Source organism: Syngnathus scovelli, chromosome 22 (genome assembly GCF_024217435.2).
Source record: "Syngnathus scovelli strain Florida chromosome 22, RoL_Ssco_1.2, whole genome shotgun sequence".
In the NCBI taxonomy this organism is placed as follows: Eukaryota; Metazoa; Chordata; class Actinopteri; order Syngnathiformes; family Syngnathidae; genus Syngnathus; species Syngnathus scovelli.
In genome coordinates, this window is record NC_090868.1 from 3,749,920 (window position 1) to 3,772,921 (window position 23,002).

Below are 23,002 nucleotides of genomic sequence, written 5' to 3' on the forward strand. Positions count from 1 at the left end.
TACTCGACAATCAACTGGAATTTATTTTACAGATGAACATGCTGCTGAGGTTGCAGGAAGCGGCCAACTACTCCAGCGCGCAGAGCTGCGACAGCGACAGCGCCAGTCACCATGACGACCAGCTGGACTCGTCGCTGGAATCGACGTTATGAGCTACGCTAGGCTAACCGGACATGATCATAGTGCAAATACATGATGAGTTGTATGGATTTGTTCAAATCGACCCGCTTCATAGTAGTTCCAAAACGGTTTTACATTCAACACAGCAAACTACTTCCTGAAAGTCAACTAAATATTCTTAAATTTACTAAAACCCTCTTCTACTAAAAATATAGCCCGTCCCGACATACAAAGCTTCTCTTTCAGTCGAGATGTTTCACTTTGACTTCTGTGACACACATTTAGCCTGGGCTTTGGCGCCATCTTGTGGCCTTAATTGTAATCGTCAGCCCAAATTGAAGTCATCCCATGTTCATTTCCTGCATTTTCTTCCATACAACTTCTCATCTAAGTGCACTAAGGGTCTAGTTCATCATCTGTGGAATCTGAATATTCTTTTTGTGTTCGATCCCAGTTACGTGACATGTTTACAACATGAACAAGAAGTTGGGCAGGTACTATTGATGTATTTCTTTGTTTACAAAAGTGCTTCGTTTGGTTCAAAAAGCCTTCCAAAGGGTTGCTCACTCTTCCACCGCGGTGACTCCTGAAGTCAATTTAGTCCCAATTTTACAGTTTTTATGATCTTCTGATGATCTCCTGTGGCCATAATGGAGCTGGGTCTCACATGAGTATTTATCAGCCAATCACCTCCCTGCCCACAATCGATCCGCCACATTATGCTACTGTGAAGAAAATGGATACTACAATGTCTGCCAAATAATGCACGCCCGATTAAACCAGTGCAGATCGGCCACCCAAACACGATGCGGTCGAAGAAAACACTTTAACAAGGGAACAATGATATTGGTGCTTTCTCGTTGCCTTAAGTGTGAAAAAGAATTAGGAGAGAGGGGGCGGAGCCTACTTCCATCGGCTATGATATTGCTTCCTGTTTCCCTTTTTAACAGGTGTAAAGTGCTAAATCATAGAGTTCATGTTGTATGTGAATTCTAAACTGACCAATATTATAAAAAAAAAAAAAAAAAAAGCTATACATATATATATATAATTAAAAGGGTGGGGGTTTGTTTTTTTTCCACCCAGTTGAGCTGGGCTCACTTGAAAAGACAGGAGCACAACCAAATGTTTTATTATTATTATTAGCATGCTTTTGAGCTTTTTAACAGGGAGAGGGCAATTGAGAAGAGATATTTACCTTTATGTAAACACAAGTATTGGACGGAAGCCATTTTCGATTGTCCTTTCTTTTAAATGCGTGGGTTGGTTTTGCACACTCGGGCGGGTTGTAAATACTTCAGTCTCCTTGCACAGAAAATCAAAGATGCATTCGCCCGGTTAATGTCACACTAACCTGCTAAAAAAAAGTAAATTATTGTTAAAAAAAAAATGCAAAAAGTCAAACAGGTGTGCGTCTTGTGATATGTGTCGACGCAGGAGGCGCACAGTGTGTAGATAGAAAAGTGTTCTCACTACAAATCACAAAGCTGCACTTTTCCAGTACGCTCCCATCGTTGACATCGGGTTTTGTCATCGGAATCTGGCCGGGTTGCCGAGGCGCCGGGAATCACTCCACATTGTACTGTATAGAAAAACACCACAGGTGCTACTGGTCAGCCACGCCCACCCAAGATAACAAAACCTCAGGACAGTGTCACCGTCTACAACCCTACCTGTTGTCAGCTTCGGGCGCCTCTGCAGCCGGGCCTCCAAATTCCGAACTCGCTGACCCCCCGGCATGCACCCATCGGATTGGGAGATGTCTCAATCCAGGCCCATAGCATTTACTCTGGTTTTGAGATGAGAACCTTCTTTTCTTTCTTTTTGGGTGAAACATTTTTTTTCTTTAATGTTTTATATTTTGTACATTTGTATGTAACATATCATGTAAATAGACAGAGACAGTGATTTAACTCATCTGGAAGATTTTGTAGTCTTTGTAAAAGCTCTAAAAAAAATAAATGGTATTTGGTGTCACAAGCAAAAAAAGAAAATGCTCATCATTTTTAAGAACGACTTTGTTACCTTGATATGTGCAATCAGTTGATTGACAACTGAAAGTATGTAGGCGTACATTTATTGACAGCTTCCAATGATGTAGTGAAATATATCATATATATCCTCAAATAACATTTGACTTAAGTTTTCATGAAGTGGTCTTAAAACGCCCACAAGAGGGCGACAAAACACCGCTATGACAATACCGATAGCCTAAGGACCAGAAATTTGACAGAATATCAGAAATAAACAGCATTTTTAATTTACGTGAATATATTAATAAATCAAACAATCAAAAATCATGGTCAAAGCTTCACGGAAAGTGAAAAGTGCCACACCCGCCCTCACCCTCACTTTCTGATTGGCTGTTTGATCTGTGATGTCACAAGGACACTCCATTAGGTACACCGCCATTTTCAAGTGTACCTAATAACAAGCCACTTTATTAGGGAAATATCATGGTCAAAGGTCACAGGTGTCAAGCTCTAGTCCTCGGGGCCGCATTCCAACATGTTTTCCAAGATTGCCTCGTTAAGTGCACCTGCGTGAAAAGTTGGGCTCCTGCAGCACATGAAAATGCCCTCAACTTTTCACGCAGGTGCGCTTAACGAGGGTGACTTGGAAAACATATTGGAACGCGGCCCCTCGAGGACTGGAGGTCGACACCCCTGGTTTAAGTGAAAAGTGCCCCACCTGCCCTCACCCCCACTTTCTGATTGGCTGTTTGATCTGTGATGTCACAAGGACACTCCATTAGGTACACCGCCATTTTCAAGTGTACCTAATAACAGGCCACTTTATTAGGGAAATATCATGGTCAAAGGTCACAGGTGTCAAGCTCTAGTCCTCGGGGCTGCATTCCAACATGTTTTCCAAGATTCCCTCGTTAAGTGCACCTGCGTGAAAAGTTGGGCTCCTGCACCACGTGAAAATGCCCTCAACTTTTCACTCAGGTGTGTTTAACGAGGGTAACTTGGAAAACATATTGGAACGCGGCCCCTCAAGGACTGGAGGTCGACACCCCTGGTTTAACTGAAAAGTGCCCCACCTGCCCTCACCCCCACTTTCTGATTGGCTGTTTGATCTGTGATGTCACAAGGACACTCCATTAGGTACACCGCCATTTTCAAGTGTACCTAATAACAAGCCACTTTATTAGGGAAATATCATGGTCAAAGGTCACAGGTGTCAAGCTCTAGTCCTCGGGGCCGCATTCCAACATGTTTTCCAAGATTCCCTCGTTAAGTGCACCTGCGTGAAAAGTTGGGCTCCTGCAGCGCGTGAAAATGCCCTCAACTTTTCACGCAGGTGCGCTTAACGAGGGTCACTTGGAAAACATATTGGAACGCGGCCCCTTGAGGACTGGAGGTCGACACCCTTGGTTTAAGTGAAAAGTGCCACACCCGCATTTAAACAAAATGTAAAAACGGAAGACAAAAACCCGAATGAAAAACGAAACAAATGAACGACTGCTCCTCAGTTGTTTGAACGGGAGATCACTTATTCTACAGGTAGGCGCATGAAGCATCCCGGGATCAATAGCACCCCCTGCCGTAAGGCTGGAGAACTTTTTTTCATAGCCTTCGTAAGGTCTCTTGTAAAGCCGTTTTGTTCATCTAAAGAAACTCCTCTGACCGCACGTCCCTGGTAGGAATCATGACATCATTTACAATTACCAGGAAAATATCATTTTATAGTTGTGTTTTAAAGTACTTTTGAGTAAAAACGAACACATTGTGTTGGTATTATTTGGCCAGGTAAATAAAAATCATCAAAAGGGGAGGACTCGTCCACCTTCGTAAAAGCAGGATATAAAACAATTAATTTCAAAACAAAATATCGTCGTGACGAAGTAATGATAAGATAACTCACTTACTCTTCAAAAAAAAAACTTTGAAAATAATCATTTCTACATTTAACTACATTAAACACGGAAAAAACGGAAATTCAATGGAACAGGGGTTCAAGTGGAAGCCATTTTTACAAACATTTTTTTGCATGCTTTAATTTTGAAAGTACATAACCGGAACTCACCAAAATTATTGTCATTATAGCAATTGAGAATCTGACACATCTGAGCTGATGTAGCAGCATCTAGCAAGTTGTCTTAATGTGTTTTATTCGATGCTTAAACAATTCTATATGCACATATATACATATATATCTTTATATTTTTACCATGGGGATAGTAAGTAATAATACCTACGCTCACCTGTGAATATTAAACGTCGCAGTGAATATTAAATGTCGGCTAAATGGCACTCGTCTGACAAACCCTGCTTGAGAAAGACGCGGATTTAAGAAGCATTTTCTTCTTACAAGCCATTTTCGTCATGGGTGAGTACAAAATATGTCAAATAAGGCACAGTTGTAAGTGTTTTCAAGCAGCTGTTATAGATAAAGACAGCTAGCTGTGCTAATGTTTACGCTGGAGTCACCTCTGCAGAAGACGAGCAGACTGTACGATTATGTAATAATATAGGTTAACAGTGCATCACTTGGTTTGTATGAGGACATTTTGTGGATGTTTTGTTCGGCTTGACTTCCCACGCATAATTGAGTCCTGCGGTGCTATGTTACCACTTTCACTCGTCTGGAGCAGAATGCGAGACAGGCAAAATGCATTTATGTAACGCCACTCAACGGTGAATTGAAACTCGTCTAGTGCACCATAAAAGCAGAGATAAAGTGTCAAATATTTTGTGCACCTGTAAATCAATTATGCGTTTCAATTTAGTCATAAGAGAAAACGTAATTAATTAAAATGTATCGCCCATAGATTGAATTTGAATCTCATGAGCTGCAACTGTTAAAAGTTAAATACAACTGAACTGGAATTAGCAAATGTTCTAGCTGCCGCATTGTAATGCAGTTGGGGTTAAGAATGTTCCAGTTCTATTTCAAGTGGCATATATCCACATGGTTGTATTTGCATAGGTAAATTGATGGCTGGTCTATTTTGTACATTCAACGCTTTTGTCCCCCCCAATTCAACACATTTGCATTGTTAATGGCTGCTTATTCCCGACTTTCCATGCCAAATTAGCATCGAGAGCCAACTAGCAATTTGCCAAGCAAATGGAGCGTCCATTCTCTTCCCTTTTCGAGTGGCGCTTCAATCTGGTAACAATGAAGTGTGTGTGCAGTGAAGCCTTGACTATTTTCTATTGTGTAACATTCAAGAAGCATGGTTTTTAAAATAGCTATCTTATTACAAAACCTGGGCATCACGATTAGCGGTGATGACTGTCACGTTGTCTTGACGTGTATTTCTACTTGGGGAAGTTACAAACAGGAAATTATATCAATATCCTCATGACACTGTCTGCACAAATCCACACAGACAAACAGGTTGAAAATGACCCCAGTGAGATTCCATACGATGCCAAAGTCGGCCATCTATCGATTAACACTCGGTCGGTTCCCGTTTAGGTTAGCATCGCGTACGAGTTGGCGGGTACCGACAGTTGCAGTCTGCTTTATACTTCCTTATTTTTATTCAAGTAAATGCAAATGCAGGTAAACCAATATAAGAACTTGCATAACTGCCACACACAGGGGGCGCTCTCTGCTAGTCTCCTGCAGATGCTGGCAGCCTTGCAGCACCAGCCTACATTTTATAGGAGGCGGATGAAAATATGGTGATGTCATCTCAATGTCCCTCTCCCCCTCTCTCTCTCTTTCTCCCTCTCTCTCTCCCTCTGTATCTTTTCCTCCTAGCAGAGTCTGTGTTTTAAATATTATGGTGCTTCTGCTGCCCAAGCTGCACGAGGTAGGTTCCCTCTCTCTCTCACCCACGTGCATGCTGCATTTGTAGTCCGTTGTGTCGAATAGCTTTAAAATAACTCCACAGTTTGGTTAGCATGACCGCTAACCAACGCTAATGCGAGTTGACACTCATCACCGTTTACTATTTTGGAATAAGAAATGCATTTTAGAATGTGTCAACATCTGTTGGCACCTGTGTTTGCTCTCCTGCGCTCTCTTGTGCTGTTACGTAAGAGGTATCGCTCTCTTGCACACACACAGAAACATTCAAATCAGTCAGCGTGCGTCACGGCACATTTTTTACCGCACATCCTCTGTAGTAGCCGAATTCCCTGCCCTCTAAATGCCCACAGTGCAAAAAAACGTTGCATTGTTTCGCCGCTAAGAGGATTGAAAACGTGTTTGAGGTCATCACAGTCTCCTTGACACCTCGCCGGGTTCGGTACTTGGGTCCGGCTCATCAGCATTCCCGTCCCGCGTGCGGCTCCGGGCGGATCGAGTGTCACTCTCCTAAGTATTGTGTGATTTGGGATAGCACAAGGTGACACTCTCCCGGTGAAATATTAACATAATTATTGTCATTTAGAGGGAAAACTCTGATAACATCTGAGATCAAATCGCAATGCGTCTCTTGAAACTTCATTAAAAGCCTAAACGGTCATTTCTTCTTCATCGCTGATTGCTCCTGTTTTGTCAGCGGGAAAATATTCTCACGTCTCTGCTAAATATCACACTATCATGATTCGAAACTAAGTTTGTTTCCATTTTGGATTCATGCTGAAAGAAGGCTATTAGAAGGAAAATGGGGAATGTACAATTTTTGGCAAAAAAAAAAAGCGAAGCGTGGAGAGTCTTTCTGGTCTTTCCCCTCCTCAATAATATTCTTTCTTCCTTGACCTACATGGACTGTTGCGTTTACTTTCCCTCAAGCACATGCTAAACTGGGACAGTCGCATGATTTAAATGGACCAACCAATGTAAATTACCCGATGCCGCACGTGACCAACACGTTTTGTACCGAACCCGAGTCGGCATGGTCCACTGACTAGGCAAAGTGGCATCCAGTGGGAAGAGCCAAGGACTAAACACAACGACACGCCTCGATGCTTCTATAGGGGAATCAAGCTCAAGGCAAATGGGAGAAAAAGAAATTGAGATTTCCGGGGGACCAGCTGACGGATCTTGACAATGGTGTTTATTGAAAGTCTCCACGTTGACAGTTCCTGCTGTAATCATTTCCTTTTGTGTTGCGTCACTCTCCTGACAGATATGCACTTATCTGAGCAGCGCTGACAGGCCCCCCGGCTCAGCTTGAACATGACCATGAAGTCTTCTTCCGAGTCCCAACAGGAGACCGAGAGCACTTTGGTGAGTCCAGACACTATCGTGTACATGATTTTTTTTTTTAGTATCACCGTTGCGGTAAGTCTGAGTCATGACACAGTTGGCGTTTGCTTCAATCATGTGTTTTTTTTTTCCCCCCCGGATAAATTTATGAAAGAGCATAACTCACAATCTATTTCAAGCGCTTCCATAAAGTCTGTGACTGATGGGAGCTGGAGTCAGCTGCAGCAGTGCCACTTAAATTTCCGCTCCCATGTTTGCCGTTCTGTCCTTTCATTTCACCTCCATCGTAATCCCCCTGTAGCTTTTTTTTTTTTTTTTTTTCTCCCACTGAGTGGGAGTGCAATTATAATTGCCGATAGCTTGATAACATCAATGCATCGCTCGCTCTCTCAAGCCGTCACACAAAAAAATACACTATGGGATTATTGGGCTGCAGACCCAAAAACCTTTTCTCAGCGTGGCATGAATAATTATTAACACCCTTTTTTTTTTTTTTTTAAGTGTCTGCATGGTTAAGCCGCTAATGACTAAAGGCTTCTGAAAGTCAAATCGGCGATGAACTGTTTCTTTTGATTGCTGACCTTTTTAAGAATTTGATCAGAGTGCCAAGGGATGCCCGTGTGCGCTAGCGTGTCATAACCGAAACGCTCATTACGATTCACGGCAGTACGAGATGAAGACCGCATTGTCGCCGCCTCGCTGCTTTCTTAATGGGGTCCGGCTGTGGAAATGATGGGCTCTTGAAAAAAAAAAAAAAAAAAGATGAGAGCTTCTGGGAATTAGGCCAGGTTGCCTTCACACACGGACATCCACAGTTAGACCCCATGGATTTATTGACGCTGCAATGAGAAGGACGATTTCGCCATTGGTACAAAAACCATGCACGCGTGTGCTCTGCCTAAAAAGTCAGCCATTAAAGTGTCCCGTTTACCAAAAGACCTATTTGAATGAATTGCCTTCAATTCTTAACAAGAACAACCAAGTCACTTTTAATGTTTGCTAGCTCAATGCTAACGCTATGCAAAAAAATGTGCTAAATAGGCTAACGTTTTTTTTGTTTTTAGCTGGTTGTGTGTGTTGGGTAAATAGTACACAAAACCACACAGCCGGAAAAACACTTTTTGACGATTAGCTACAATTTAAAATAGTTGGGTTGGTGAACACTAGCCGAGTTCTTTAAAGCTCACGTTCCATGCTAACCGCCGCCGGGTGGTCGCGCACGTGTCTTTCGGTGGCCTGATGCGCTTCGCTTTGGTTTATTGGTGCAGAAGGGCTTCAGTCAACATGAGCGCGACAAGGCCGTCCCCCAGGACGCATTAGCGCTCCGATAACTGCCTCCATACACAAGACAAGGTCTCAATTGTGGCTTCCACTTCAGCCCTTTACAAAACGCCCACTTCCTTGTCTTTGTGGCTGAGCGGCGCTCTGATGATTTGTATGATGATTGTTGTTTTTTTTTTCTCACTTCTTGAAAGAGGCAAGGTTAGTTTGTGATGTCGTAAAGAATCCAATTAAAAATGGAAGTAGAGGAACAGAGAGGCCCCCGGTAGTGGTTGTGTTAAAAGCGTGAGAAGAAGGCGGGGTGATGTTTAGTGAGGCTCCCTGCCTTGTCTCCTCCCTTCACTTGATGACGGAGCTCGGTCGTAGCGCGCCGCCACGGCAACAGCAGCAGCAAGATCACCTCGCTCCAAACGGTACGCATTTCTCTTATCTGCCTCCAACGAGGAGGCCTTGGATAAAGTAGCAAACAGGAAATAGTGTGACGGATGTGTAGTCGTTTTCCTTCCGAGACCTCTCACTCAAAATGTTTTTTTTTTTTTTGTTTGCTCTTTTTGCGTAAATGTTGTAAATGCGACTTTGGTTGGTTGACAACTGCATACACGAGCGGTCATCCTGCTGCTGCTGCTCCTCCAAGGTTCTGAGCAATAAATTGACCCGATCAAGGCTATTGGCAGAAGGGACGTTTCTGAGGTGGCTTGACAGCTTGAGGAAGCGCTCATCTCCAGGACAGCTTTTAAAGAGGCAGACCCAGTAGCCAAACCTCTCATTACATTTTGGCAGCGATTCTTGTGTGCAATATTTGACGTTCCAGAAGCTGTTTTTTTTTTTCCTCTCTCAGGAGGACTTAGCAGAATTGTATTAGATTAAATAGCCCGGACTCCGGATCTACCGGCAGACAGAAAACATGCCCTCTCCTCAAGTCCCATGAGACTTTCGGGTTGAATGAAAACAAAAACACTTCTTGTAGTGGTGCAATGTAGACAAAGCTATGTTTGGGTAGCGTGCTAATCTTTCATGGCTGTTATGATGTCATGTGCTTTGATGCCATGCATGTTGGGACGCTGTCAATGGCTCACTTACAGATCTTAAATCCATTTTCAGATACTTCCTGAGATGTCTTTAGAAAATATTACTCACAGGCATATATTATTTATCGTCCGTGAAATGATTAATGTCACTGCTTCGTTCTGAGTAGTTGTGACTGGCATTATGTACCGTATACTGCCCCCTGGTGGCCGATCCCGTTCAATATTGTTTGCATGATCTCCCAACACAATTGAATTTTAAATTGCCTCACCAACATCGTAATCATTTCCGTCCCGCCAATGTCAAAAAAAAAAAACGGGGTCACTTTCATGCCTCCCACTTGCAGGGATGAAAGCTAATCAGTCGCCGCGTGAGGTCGGCCGCCCACATCATTTAACAACCCGCACTTGTCCCCCCGGTCTGAAGACAGACATGCTGAAACGCTATCGTCTAATGAAACGAAGCCTGCGTTGGGCGAGAGTGTCAGGTTGATATCGTCCTTCGCACCAACCTCCGGTAGCTTCTATTGGAAAATGCCGAGGGAGGACGTTTAGTATGGCCTGATTGATTTGCTGTCGGGTCACAATAGGGACTCACATTGACCTGTACAAAAAAAAAATAATCATTTCACTGTCCCTCGCCATTTTTAATTGTGTCGTGTTTATGTTTGAGTTGAACTAATGTCTTTTTTTTTTTCCCTTTTTGTTTTGTTTGTCCTTTTTGCTTCCTCCCCCTCCTTGCCGTTGATCGCCGCTGCACGCAAAACGGGCTGACAACGCACGGAGGATTCCCTCCCGCTCTTTTAATCTTACTTTCCACTCCATTTTTTCCCCTCTTCTGTTTCCCTGCCTTCTTTCTATCCTGCTCGTACCTTTTTTTTTCCCCCCCTTCACACCTGATAGCACCCTGCAGAGTTGAGAGAACCTCATGCAACCTCTGGTAAGCCACTAACCTCAGATGCCGCAATTAATTGCTTAATGAGGGTGTGCACACTTGTGCAACCGACAACTTTTGTCAAGAAGCTGTCGGTTGCACAAGTTGTTTTTAGTTGTGTACAAATAATGATAAATGTTTACTTTATCTGCAGCAGCGGCCGTAGTGTCCGGTGATGACTCCGTCTATCTGACGCCAGGCAGGATGAGCCAGCGCCAGGTGAAGGAACGGGACAAGGACAAGGACAAGGAGGCGGGCCTCCAAACACCCAGCCGGGAACATCTCGCCTCTCCGTCTCCGCTTAGCTCGGGCATCAGCTACAGCCACGGTATAGTCGATACTTTTCTCTGCCTGCATAAATACGATTCGTTGCATGTGAATCATCACTCATGATCTTTTATTTCTTTCTCACCACACAATTTTACGATTTTTTTTTAATGAAATTATTAATCTTGCATAGTACTAAAACTAATTAAGAACCTTCATTCAGAAATAGAATAAAAAATATATAGCTGCTATGACATGTAGCTTTATTTACGATCAAATAAGATGAAAATAAAATAAAAAATATATTATATAGCTGCTATGACATGTAGCTTTATTTATGAAGTATTTAACCTTAAATGGATTTCATTTTGGCGCCCAGCTGCTGAGGTTGTGCTCTTTTTTTAATCTTTTTTTTTTTTTTTTTATAAACCTCCAGACACCCAGCACAGAAACAATGAGTCATTCATTCTCAAGTGGTTTACAAGGCCTCTTTGCTGCTCATTAAATTGTCCTCAGCCTTACCTTATAAGGTGCCTTTTTTAAACCGAATTAAAGTGATTTATGATACTTCAGTTAAAAAAAAGAAACCGAGTTTCTCCACTGTGCTTTATATTGTTGTGTTAGTGCGCCCTCTTGTGGATCGCAAGTGGTGGTGGTTGTTTTTCACTGAAGTGCAAGATTTTTTTTTTTTTTTTTTTTTTTTACCAGCACAGTAAACGACTTGACATTAAAGTCATGAATTTTCCCTAAAGTAAATATATATATATATTAATAGTTGCATTTACTTTCATGTTCCACGATTTAATAATAAGTGGAATTGTCATGCTGAGACATATGGCGGAAAAGGACATGACTCGTGATGATCAAAGTGGTGAGTGGGTGTGTGCAAAATGTCCGCACATAGCTCGCACTCACCAGATGTCCTGAAATAATTATTCCGGCCTTGCTAATAAGCTTACTGACTCTTCTATGTAATGTTATGTTGGGTTAGCATGTGTTTAGCTTATCAACATTGTTTAATGAGAAAGTCAAATTATTTTGACATCTGAATTATTATTTTCAAAAGGCTACTTTTTGAGCCAATTTATTTTTTAAGCATGGTTAGTGGAATGACTGCATCATCACTAATCATCAGCACGTCCTCGCCCCAACTCTTCATGACTCAGCGAAGCGAAAATAAACCTTGAAAAGGCTGTTTGACGTAGCCATTGCGTGGCTGGAATACCCACGGAAAACGTAAACGTCTCATGACGACAACAAAGGTAGCAGAAGAGCAGCTGGGGTCAGCGCGGATTTAAATTCAGCTTCTGGGATTACGGCCTGTTAGCAGGGCGCTGGTTCCATCGCAAGGCCGGTCTTATCCTCGCCCTGGGCCAATCTGCTCGCCGTGTTGTTGCTTTAACCTACGACCTCAACAATAGAGCGCTCTTAAGAGGGACAAACAGGGAAGCTAGTGGAAGTCGGTTTGAAGCTACGATGGCCGCGGGAACTTGGCTACGCTCGGATGGCCGGAGGCTTGTCTGGGCTGACGCCGTGTGGATCTAAAGTAAGCCAATTTGGAAATGATTCCGACGTTTCAAACTGGAATGAAAGGCTGTTTCGTTTTATCCTCGCCTCCCGGTGTCCTCTCATGGCGGCGAATGAGAAGGAGGAGGCTCACTCGGTGTAATTAATCATGCCATGTTGTCACGTTTGCTGTTCCTTCAGTGGGGGGGGGGTCTATGGTGAGATGACAGCATTGAAAAAGCTTCTTTGTTCCAAAGCTAATCCGGGGTCTTAGCGTCCACCTGCAGCTTTTACTATCCGAGCAGAGGTTACCTACGTGTTTTGCTCAATCTTTGGCGTTGACCTGTAATCCATCGGTCGCAGTGTCACGGCGAGGTCACTTATGAGCTTTTTACGCCGAGCCCTTTTTTTTGTCATTATTTTTTTACTTCACATCATCTGTTGGGCAAAAAAATGAATGGTAGACGTAAAATAAGGCTCCACCCCCGGCCCTCAGTTTTCCTCCCCTATCTGGAGGGGAGTGAGTAGGAGGGGGCAGTGAGGTACTTCCATTGCTCCGCGTGCCTCATCGCTCACAGTCGAGCGAGAGAGAGAGAGAGAGGGAGGGGGGAGCAGTCAGCTGAGGCAAGCATCGAGGAAATACGGCACTCCACTCTGAGCTCTGTCTTCTCTTGTTTTGGTTGACTTGCCCGGCTCGCCGTAGGAGCACGACCCACCCCCCCTGGCCCTCCCATTCACCTTCTCGGGGTTTCGCAACCCCCCTCGCCCCTCCCTCCCCCCCGCTCGCCGAGGGATCGCCCGCCGGCCCCCATGATGAAGGAGGAGGGCCTGCTGGGGCGTCGCCGTTTCTCCACGTGCGGCGGCACGGCCTCGCTGCGACCCCCGCACCCGGACGGACGCAAACTCATCCGCAATGCCTCCTTCGGGGGTTATAACGAGCTGTCGCCCATTTCGCTGTCAGGTGGGTGTAGGTAGAGCTAGTCAGTCCGGCTTGTAGTTGTGCCTTGTGAGTGACACGTGTTTGTATTTTATTTTTTTCGTGATGCTGAGTCATTAGAGCAGGTGTAACTTGTGTCTGGTAGTTCCCGCTCGGTCCATTTGTGGCTTGAACGCATCCAATAATACCCGTGGAAGTAACTTGAGGTGAAACGGCTACTTTGCAATCGTGCCGACGGGAAACGGGATCCTCTGTTATTGCCATGGCAACTGCCCGATGTGCTTTGTATTTACCAAAGGAGGTGAAGCCTCGTAAAATATGTTGACACTTTAGCTTAAGGGAATTCCGTCTTTTGCTTTTGGATCGCTAACTCGAATTGCTCTCATTGCTCCGTCGTATTGTTTTGCCTGTGCAAATGTAGTTTGGTTGAACGCCGATTGCAATTTGTGGGTGAGTCACCTTTGTTGATAGGCAGACTGAAAATCAATGGTCGCTCAACATTGATTGTTCCTTAGAGAGGCTAGTTAACCTTTTGATGGGCAACATATCAAATATCATATCAAATGGTTATTTCATGCTGGCTGAGGTTTTATTTTCTCATTTTAGGATTTAATACCCCCAAGTAGTCTTTAAAAACCCTTTTTCCTGATTCCTATTGATCATTATTTTATTTTTTTCTATTCATATTTTATTGAATAAAAATCACTTGTGTTTCGACGGCAGCAGGAATAAAACATTTAAATCTGCCAAGTTATTTTTATGCTGTATGATCACACAAAAAAAAAAATCTCTTGAATGAAAATGAGTTCAAAGCTGTTCAATCTATCTTTTGAATTCTTAACCACACACAGCGAGAGTTTGTTTTAATTTTCCCTTTAGTGGAGCTGGCATGTTTTTTTTGTTTTTTTTTCTTCTCCCAAGACATCTGCCAAAATAATAATGAGGCAGTTGGCAAAAATCCCACACAAGGCAAATTGCTGTCAATCTGTTCCTTAAAAAATCTGTCGTTTTTTTTTTTTCTTTGCGTCACCGCTTTGTCACGTAACTCTGACTCAGTACGATGCTCGACTTTCAACCAATCGCCAGTATCCCCTTCAAAAAGGACGAATACGAGTAAACAAAGAAAAGCTAGTCAGGCATCTGACAGAGCCTGATTGCAAATTGATGAGGCTTGGTACTCTGCAGCATCATGCCGCAGTATTACAAGACAAAAAAACTTCCAACTGCCCCTCATGCCCCACTATTGAATATGGAGGAAGAAGATGCTGAGTCATGCCATAAGTGCCTGAATTGCCCTTGACGTCTTTACCGCAAGAGGTTGGCATGGAGATGTGCGTCAAGTGGGTGCAGATGGTCTGGCGGGATTTAAACTCGTGTGAAAACATTTTTTTTTTTTTGCCATTACATGCATCACAACCAATATTACCACATTGTAACAATGACGCAGTTTGATTTATTCGTGGTTTCTTTTACCACCCACTAGGGGGAGCCCTTGTGTATTTACTGTCATTGACAATTTCTGTTAGCGTTGCTTGACTTTTTTCGTTTCGCCGTAGGTTTCGAGAGAGGGAAGGAGGACCTTTTGTCGTTGCCTTTGAAAGAGGACTCGCTTTCCATATCCAAGAGCAAGGTAATGAGAGTTTGTTTTGCCTCTTTTGCTGTTATGGAACTTTCCGCATTTCTTCTTACGCCGGCATTTATTTTCAGCTTTCTTTAACCCGACTTAATGATCCTTTCTCATCCGCGTCTGGCTCGAGATGACTCCCAGATTGCTTTGCGTAGCTCGCTGCCAGACGTATTCCCACACCGACTGGAGGCCTTTGATTGGCTTGATTCAACTCGTGTGCTAATTTTGGGCTTCGGTGAAAAGCCTTTACGAGGAAGGCGAAGAGCACAGATTGAAAATTAAATGGCGCTTTGAAATTGGATATTCTAGAAAGCAATCCACGAAGTCGTGTTATTTCATTCGAATAATTTCTTATTGATTTTTCGCAGTCGGAGACCAAGCTGTACAATGGCTCAGACAAGGACGTGTCTGCGTCTGGAGGCAAGCTCACCAAGAAGGAGTCCCTCAAGGTAAAAAAACAACAACAACACACCCTTTAAATCAGCTTACACATTGTTTATCCAAACATGCTTAAGACGTCAGTCTGTTATGTACACCCTGATGTCATACTAGGCTGACATTGGAGAAACAAGTTTCCCTGTTAAGCGGGTAAATTATGATGTAATTTGATTATATTTTGTAGCTTATGGAAAGTGTGATGATGCTGTCTTTAGGTCCAAAAGAAAAATTACAGGGAAGAGAAGAAAAGGGCAACAAAAGAGCTGCTCAGCACCATCACGGATCCTTCGGTCATTGTCATGGCCGACTGGCTGAAGGTAAGGAAACAAGCCATACTTATTTTTTTGATTCTATTAAAAAAAAAATGCAAAAAAAAACATTTAAATTTAATCAAAGTAACTTAATTAATTTTATTTATATTATTATTATTTTATTTTATTTATTTATTTTTAATTAGATCCGGGGAACGCTGAAGAGCTGGACCAAGCTGTGGTGCGTGCTCAAACCGGGCGTCCTGCTCATTTACAAGACCCACAAGAACGGCCAGTGGGTCGGCACGGTGCTGCTCAACGCCTGCGAGCTCATCGAGCGACCCTCCAAGAAGGACGGCTTCTGCTTCAAGCTATTTCACCCCCTCGAGCAGTCCATCTGGGCCGTCAAGGTCAGAATATGTCGAGGCAACCCAGAAAATTGATTTAATTTGGTTTTCCTTGATTCATATTTTTTTTATATTATACTTTGCAGTCACAATTTTTTATAATTTGTTAGAATTTAAATTGCTTTGTGGAAGCCTCGTGACCCAAGCGGAAATCCGAAATGATCCTTTTAAAAATGTGACACATGACAAAGGACGACCTTATAAAACCATCCCGGATTATTACTCAGTCATAATGGCAGGATAAGAATAACGTGAGCGGTTTAAATGCAAAATGCTCTTTTCGCCCAACACGAAATCCTTTTGTTTCCCTTTCGATGAATTAAACAGGATGTGAATGGCAAGTGCAAAATGAAGGACGCATCTGAGCGGAAAAAAAAAAAAAAAACGCACAAAGCATCCATTCCACTTCAACCACACTTGTGTTTGTAGCGTTTCCTCTTGATTATTGATTACAGCTCTCAAACACTCGAGCCATTCAGTTTGCTTTCTCCACTATCAAAACATGTGCATCGCTGGCTTTCCAATTAGTGCGTATAAATAATTCAAGGTCCTTTCAGGGTCCCAAAGGGGAAGCGGTGGGCTCCATCACTCAGCCTTTACCCAGCAGCCACCTCATCTTCCGTGCGGCTTCAGAGTCCGATGGTAAGTCATTCGTGCATTTCAGTCGTCGTTAAATCCGCATGTATTAGGCGTATGTGTTATACTGCCGCCTGGTGGTCAATATGTGCACATCAGTTTTTTAATGACAGAAAAAAATGATTTGAGATACAAGTGATTTTAAATTCAACTGGGAAGTCAATGTGAAACTAATGTAATGCTCGGCAAAAATCTCCAAATGTGATTCGTCTCTCCCTAAGGTGTTAAAATATACAAATGGTGTTCGCACATTGTGTAACTGTCCTTGGTGCTGAAACAAGCAACAAGCTTGTGCCGGTTGTGTCCATGATACTGAAACATGTGAAAATGGCTGTTAATCAACTCAGAGCGTTAATGAGATGGGAAATATGAAAATTATCTGGTTGCATAAGTCCACACACCCTTTTATATACAGTATGTATGGTTTGGTTTTTTTAGGTCGTTGCTGGATGGACGCCCTGGAACTAGCCCTGAAGTGCTCCAGCCTGCTGAAACGAACCATGATCCGCGAAGGCAAGGAAGATATCAGCACGCTGGCATCTGGAGGAGAACATTCCCTCAACTTCTACAGCCTCCTACGTGCCCACAACATCCATGGATTCCAGTAAGTCCAAAGAAATACCTCAATCGATTTTGTTGATTAATCCCTGTGGTTTGTTTTTACCGTCTAGGTTTAACGACAGCGACCATTTGAAAGACCCGGATCTCTACTCAGACAAGTCCGACCGGGAGGGGGAACCGGACCACGAAGAGTCGGACCCGGAAGGTTTGGAGAAGAGCGAGGAGAGCGACAGCGACACATCGGAGCGACAGGACGACTCGTACGTGGACATGGACCCCAACGAGCACGTGCGGGAAACGTCCTACTTGGAGCAATCTCACGAGGAACTTGGCGAGGTGATAAATGTTCTCCGGCAAGAGCTGCTGTAGGATTGACACTTAGCCATGAATTCCTCCGACTGTGTTTTGCCAGGCGGGCGAGGCTGCCCAGACGGAGACGGTGTCAGAGGAGAACAAGTCCCTCATTTGGACTCTCCTGAAACAAGTGCGACCGGGAATGGATCTGTCCAAGGTGGTCCTGCCCACGTTCATCCTGGAGCCGAGGTCGTTCCTGGATAAACTCTCCGACTACTACTACCACGCTGACTTCCTGTCCGAGTAAGAGCCTCTCGGGATTTATTTCTCGGTTCTTTGTTTTTGGTGTTTCATCTATTTCCTGTTTATTTCCACATTCAGGGCTGCGGTGGAGGAGAACGCCTACAACCGGATGAAGAAAGTGGTCAAGTGGTACATCTCCGGGTTCTACAAAAAGCCCAAGGTGCGGATTTTGAGCACGACGACGTTAGAATTTGAATCGAGTCTAAGATGCTTTTAAATTGGCAGGGCTTGAAGAAACCTTACAACCCCATTATCGGCGAAACCTACCGCTGCATGTGGCTCCACCAAAAGACCAACAGCAAGACCTTCTACATCGCAGAACAGGTAACGGCACTGCCCCCTATATGCCAACATTGGAACTTCAACTTGAATTTTTTTGATTTCATATTTCATTGGCATCTAATCTTTCACTGCATCACTTCTGCTCAGGTATCCCATCATCCTCCTGTGTCAGCTTTTTATGTCAGCAACAGGAAGGATGGATTCTGCCTCAGTGGAAGCATCCTTGCCAAGTCCAAGTTCTACGGTACGCAACTTTTACCATTAAAGAGAAAGTTAGCAATTGAAATGTCTTTACCGTTCACCTTTTTTATTTCTTTAGGAAACTCTTTGTCGGCCATATTGGACGGCGAGGCTCGACTCACTTTCCTCAACCGTGGAGAGGACTATGTGATGAACATGCCTTACGCTCACTGTAAAGGTCCGTGTGTGCCCACGTGAAAGATTTATCACGATTATTGATCGCTCACATCCTTCAAAGCACTTCAAATGGAATTGTGCCCTTTTTCACATTTTATTTTTTATTTTTTTGTGCCATGATAGGCATCCTGTATGGCACCATGACTTTGGAGCTAGGTGGTCAGATCACCGTTGCGTGTGAGAAGACGGGCTACAGTTCGCAGTTGGAGTTCAAACTCAAGGTGGGAGGACAAGGAAGATGGTTTTAGGTAACGTTTCATTTCATTTTGAAACATTTCAACGGACATACTTCACAGCCATTCCTGGGAAGCAGCGACAGTGTCAACCAGATCTCCGGAAAGATCAAACTGGGGAAGGAAGTGCTGGCAACTCTTGAGGGACACTGGGTAAGATCCCTCGTGACTTAGAAATAAAGATAAAAGCAATTACAAACATTATGAAAAAGTAGCCCACTAGTGGTGGAAAGTAGCAATTACAGGAGGGTTTTTTTGCAAGCTAATTGCTGGGCCGCTAATTATCGTGACGACGCCCTCCGTTAGGACAGCGAGATCTTCATCAACGACAAGAAGACTGGAACGGTGGACACGTTCTGGAACCCAACACCGGAGCTGAGGCAGAGCCGACTCACACGCTGCACCGTCCCGCCCGAGGAGCAGGGCGAGTTTGAATCGGAGCGGTGAGGCTTTCTCATCACCAAAATCTATTGGTGATTCAAAATCCAATGACCTCATTCTCTTTCCAGACTTTGGCAGCACGTGACGAGAGCCGTCAACAACAAGGACCAGACGGAGGCCACGAATGAAAAGTTCATCCTGGAGGAAAGTCAAAGGAAGTCGGCGCGGGAGAGGAAAGCCAAGTGCGAGGAATGGAACTCCACTCTGTTCGAGCAGGACCCCGTCACCGGAGAGTGGCATTATAAATATGCTGAGTCAGTGTCACACCGACTATCACATGACCACACGGCATATCGGCGCTCATCATTGCGGTCGTCTTCCGCAGCACGAGGCCATGGGACCCCCTCAACGACCTGATCCAGTTTGAAAAAGACGGTTGTATCCAGACCAAGGTCCGACACCGCACCCCCATGGTACGTTCTGGCAGTCTTATTAGTCTGAGTAACCAGGGGTCGCGGAGGGACAATTTCAAGTGCCAGGTAGGTTTTTTTCCCCCCCGAAACATCTCGCCGCCTCAGCCATCATCTAAGCAGCTTCTTTTTTTTTTTTTTTTGTCTTCATCACTTTTTTTTTTTTTTATTTCATCATCTCAATCCTACTGTTTTTGCCTTTTTTTTTTTTATTCTTGCCTTGTTCTGTCTTTGTCTTTCACAAAATGGAAGTTTGTTACTTCATCTGCTTTTTCTCTGGATGGAGCAGAAACACTGATAACGTACATATGTTGAAATCAGAAGAAAAGTTTTGTGGCTAAAATTGCCTCACTGGCCATAATATTAGGAACACATCTGACATTCACTGTCCTTTTTTTTTTTTTAACTTACAAATTACACACATAAAATTTGCACATTTGGTCCATCCGGATGCTTCTTTTTTTTTTTTTTTCCCCACCCTAACTTACTGCTGACATCTTTCATCATGTTTGTGTGAATTGCATGTCATCTTTTTTCTTGTTCAATCCGTGCGCAGCTTTTGTAAATTCATCTGTTATAGGCAGTGTTACATATTTGCTAAACTCTTTACGCGCATGTGTGTGTGTGTCTTTGGGGTGTGTGTGTAGGTAACGGTGCCAAAGAGAAAACACAAGAGCGACAAACCCAAAAGCCCAGAGAGCGGTTGTTCTTCACCCGAACTTGACCGCCAGGACTCCTCCGGAAGCGAACGTGAGTCCCTTTCGTCATTGAAGCGTATCAGGTCCAAATTGAAACTTTTTTTTTTTCGACGACAGGACACAAGAGCAAACACAACAGCCGTCTGCGTAAAAAAGGTGCTGACCTCAGCGAACTTCAAAGTGCCATTGAGTCCATAAAGCAGACACAGCAGGACATCAACAGGTGAGATTCAGCAACGATGAGTCGACGTTCGGATCGTACGTCGGAAATAAATTCCTCGCGTTCTTAGGAGCATCAGCGTGTTAAGGGGTCGAACGGCAAGCCGGGCGGAGGGAACCTCCTTCTTGCAGCAGCGGGACTATTTCGTCATCGCCGCCCTCATCGTCCTGCAGGTGATCATCAACTACATCTTCAAGTAGCAGAGGCAAATCACAAATGCACTCCAGTGTCTGTAACAGACTCCATTTTTTTTCTCTCCATCCTCTTCAAGAATCAAATTCACTCAAAATTAGAAGACTTGGAATGTATTTTACTTCCGAGTTTTGAGCTTCTTAAAAAAAGAAGCTAATATGCCCCAATCCGGCAGACTTGTATTTATTTATTTTTTATTTTCGGGTTCATTCCAAAATGTCGTGACTATTTCAAAGAGACTCTTGTAGACAAAAGAGCACAGCCTTTTTATTTCTGACAGAAATGGAACTACTCCATTAATTTTGAATGTCATCAACAAACTCTTGAGCCATGACTACTCTCCTCATGAAATGACCTTTCATGCTTAGATAATATATTTTTTCTATTTTATTATTTTGTTGCGTCCAAAGTGGTCCAATCTGTTTTTTTGTTTGTTTGTTTTCTAAGCACTTGGAAAGTGACTCCAAAAAAAAAAATACACTGTTAAAAAATGTTTTATTGTGGGTGGCGTACAGCTAGAAAAGTGTGGTAAGCACTTTGTACAATATTTTATCTTCTGCACAAGCGCACTGGAAACGTCCAATGTTTTTCAAAATCGACTCCCGAGATCTGGCTCCTACTGCCCACGTTTTTTTTTTTTTCTTCTTCTTAACTGAATCTACAATTGTAAGTGTTCTTAATAGTGCGAAGCTGGCAAAAATGACATGAATTAAGTGAGGCTTAACGTTCTGGGACTCCATCTTAAAAACTGCCTTCCTGGATTTAACTGCGAGTTAAGACAAGTGTTGTAACATTCCTTAAGTGTGTGCATTTTATATTCAGTGTAAAGTTCAATTTTCGTGGTATATATTTATTTTTTAGCTTCTTATGTGAGAGTAAGCAGTGTTTGGCTTAGCTTTACTTGTTTTAGCTTAGCTAGCCATTAGCTTAGTTTTATTTAGCTCAACTGAGCTCTAAATTTTGAAAAATAGAGATAAATTTTGTGGGGTGAAATGGGGCTTTCTGTTAAATTTACACAATTATACTATTCAGTTATGTGTAATGTCAATATGAGTTTTATCTCGTTTAAGTTATTTATCATTTTGCTTCTTTTTAGTGTAGTTTATCTGCGCTTCTTTCAGTTTTTCAATTTCTTCCATTTTTCCAATTAGACTTAGCAAGCAGGTCGAATTAATCAAGTTCTAACTTTTTACTAACCGTATTGATTATTGCACCGAAACAAACCTTGATCGCATTTTATTTAAAAAAAAATCTCAATTTACGTTTTTTAAACGTATAAATCAAGTGTTTTTCTTCACTCGTCGCTTCCAGTGCTTTTGTGCCACAGTGAATTCTAGATTAGACAATTCAAGTAGCGAGAGGAGATCAAATCTTTTTACCTGTTACTACAATCACTTTAGTAAACAAAGAAAAAGAATCATTCCAAGCTTGCGTAAGTAGCAGCCAGTTTCGGTGTGTAGATAATTAGTTTGGTGTCCCGTTAACTGCGTGTATTACCTAGCAGGATTTCCTCGCAACAACAAAACATTTTCTACGCATCACAATGTGTCCTATACTAATATTACTGCCATTTATTGATTCATTATCATTTCATTCAATCGGCAATTAAATTGGAATTGACCGCTGTTGGAGCTGCAAATGTAAATCCAGTTTGATCTGGTTTCAATGTGTCATCTGGAACCACAGGAGGACCGCGGAGTTTGTCATTAGCCTTGTCGACGTTTACATATCCCGTTGCCTCCGCCGTCAGCAGACTGTTAAGCAAAGAAGAAAAAAAAAAAAAAAACTTTGGTAGCATTGTCAGGGAGGTGAGTTAACCCGGCTGGCCCGTGTGTGTGTGTGTACCCGTTCGTCTTCTTACCGTGAGTCCTCATTGCCTCGCTCATCTTAAAAGTTATCCAGATGTTCGAATGTGGAGAAATACCAGTGCCTTTTTTTTCCCCCCCGAAAGGGATGAAGATGGAACGGGAATGTTCGTCTAGAAAAGGTCACGCGTGGGAGTTATTGTAGTTTTGCAGAGCGGACGTGCCATACAAAGCCTTAGTAACGAACCTGACTCTGCAGAGCACCTTGCCCAAAAGGCGTTGCCATGGTAACGCACTCACAGGTGTCCGGATACTGATCCCTGCGTAACGCCGCCACTCCTTGTCATCTCTTGTAGTCTTATTTATTCTTTTTATGTATTCCTGCTTAGATTTTTTGGATGTTTTTGTTTTTTTTATCATTATTTGACATGTCCTCGTCACTGTACTCACATAGCTTCATCAGCTAAAACTCACTCCACATACTGTGTACCTTAATGTGTGTATTGATTGACTGTATCCTCGAGGCACTGAACATAACATCCTGGACATCTGGGGTCTCATGTAATATACCACAGAATAATGATAATTAAAAAAAAAAATAAAA

General features: G+C 43.1%; 2 protein-coding genes across 14 annotated transcripts in view; both read left to right on the forward strand.

Moving 5' to 3' along the window:
* nav3 (neuron navigator 3) overlaps window positions 1–1,510 on the forward strand; it is a 58,358-nt gene extending 56,848 nt beyond the window's left edge. For all 5 annotated transcript variants that reach the window (XM_049761074.1, XM_049761075.1, XM_049761076.1 and 2 more), the window contains one exon: window positions 33–1,510. In XM_049761074.1, the coding sequence (XP_049617031.1) occupies window positions 33–152 (120 nt within the window). In that variant the 3' untranslated portion in view covers window positions 153–1,510. The remainder of the gene's footprint in view (window positions 1–32) is intronic.
* A 2,649-nt stretch (window positions 1,511–4,159) lies between these two features.
* On the forward strand, window positions 4,160–23,002 carry osbpl8 (oxysterol binding protein-like 8). Of its 9 annotated transcripts, none has more exons than XM_049760904.2 (25): window positions 4,160–4,455; window positions 5,842–5,890; window positions 7,154–7,254; window positions 10,443–10,479; window positions 10,628–10,801; window positions 14,740–14,813; window positions 15,179–15,259; window positions 15,464–15,565; window positions 15,706–15,909; window positions 16,464–16,548; window positions 16,981–17,146; window positions 17,214–17,439; window positions 17,516–17,700; window positions 17,779–17,860; window positions 17,926–18,024; window positions 18,130–18,226; window positions 18,302–18,400; window positions 18,523–18,620; window positions 18,696–18,785; window positions 18,939–19,075; window positions 19,142–19,327; window positions 19,399–19,486; window positions 20,131–20,233; window positions 20,299–20,404; window positions 20,472–23,002. In XM_049760904.2, exons 3-25 carry the CDS (start codon window positions 7,204–7,206, stop codon window positions 20,599–20,601), a joined length of 2,700 nt encoding a protein of 899 aa, XP_049616861.1. In that variant the 5' UTR covers window positions 4,160–4,455; window positions 5,842–5,890; window positions 7,154–7,203; the 3' UTR covers window positions 20,602–23,002. The 9 variants fall into 9 exon arrangements, with proteins under 9 accessions (XP_049616861.1, XP_049616859.1, XP_049616858.1 ...); XM_049760902.2 differs by having other exon boundaries at window positions 10,631–10,801; window positions 19,399–19,552; XM_049760900.2 differs by having other exon boundaries at window positions 4,161–4,455; window positions 19,399–19,552.

Excerpts from the sequence above, each read along its gene's own strand:
- osbpl8 (XM_049760901.2), top strand. The coding sequence starts at position 7,204 with ATGACCATGAAGTCTTCTTCCGAGTCCCAACAGGAGACCGAGAGCACT. Across the intron at positions 15,566-15,705 it reads TCATGGCCGACTGGCTGAAG|ATCCGGGGAACGCTGAAGAG; the intron begins GTAAGGAAACAA and ends ATTTTTAATTAG. Across the intron at positions 18,227-18,301 it reads TGCCAAGTCCAAGTTCTACG|GAAACTCTTTGTCGGCCATA; the intron begins GTACGCAACTTT and ends TTATTTCTTTAG.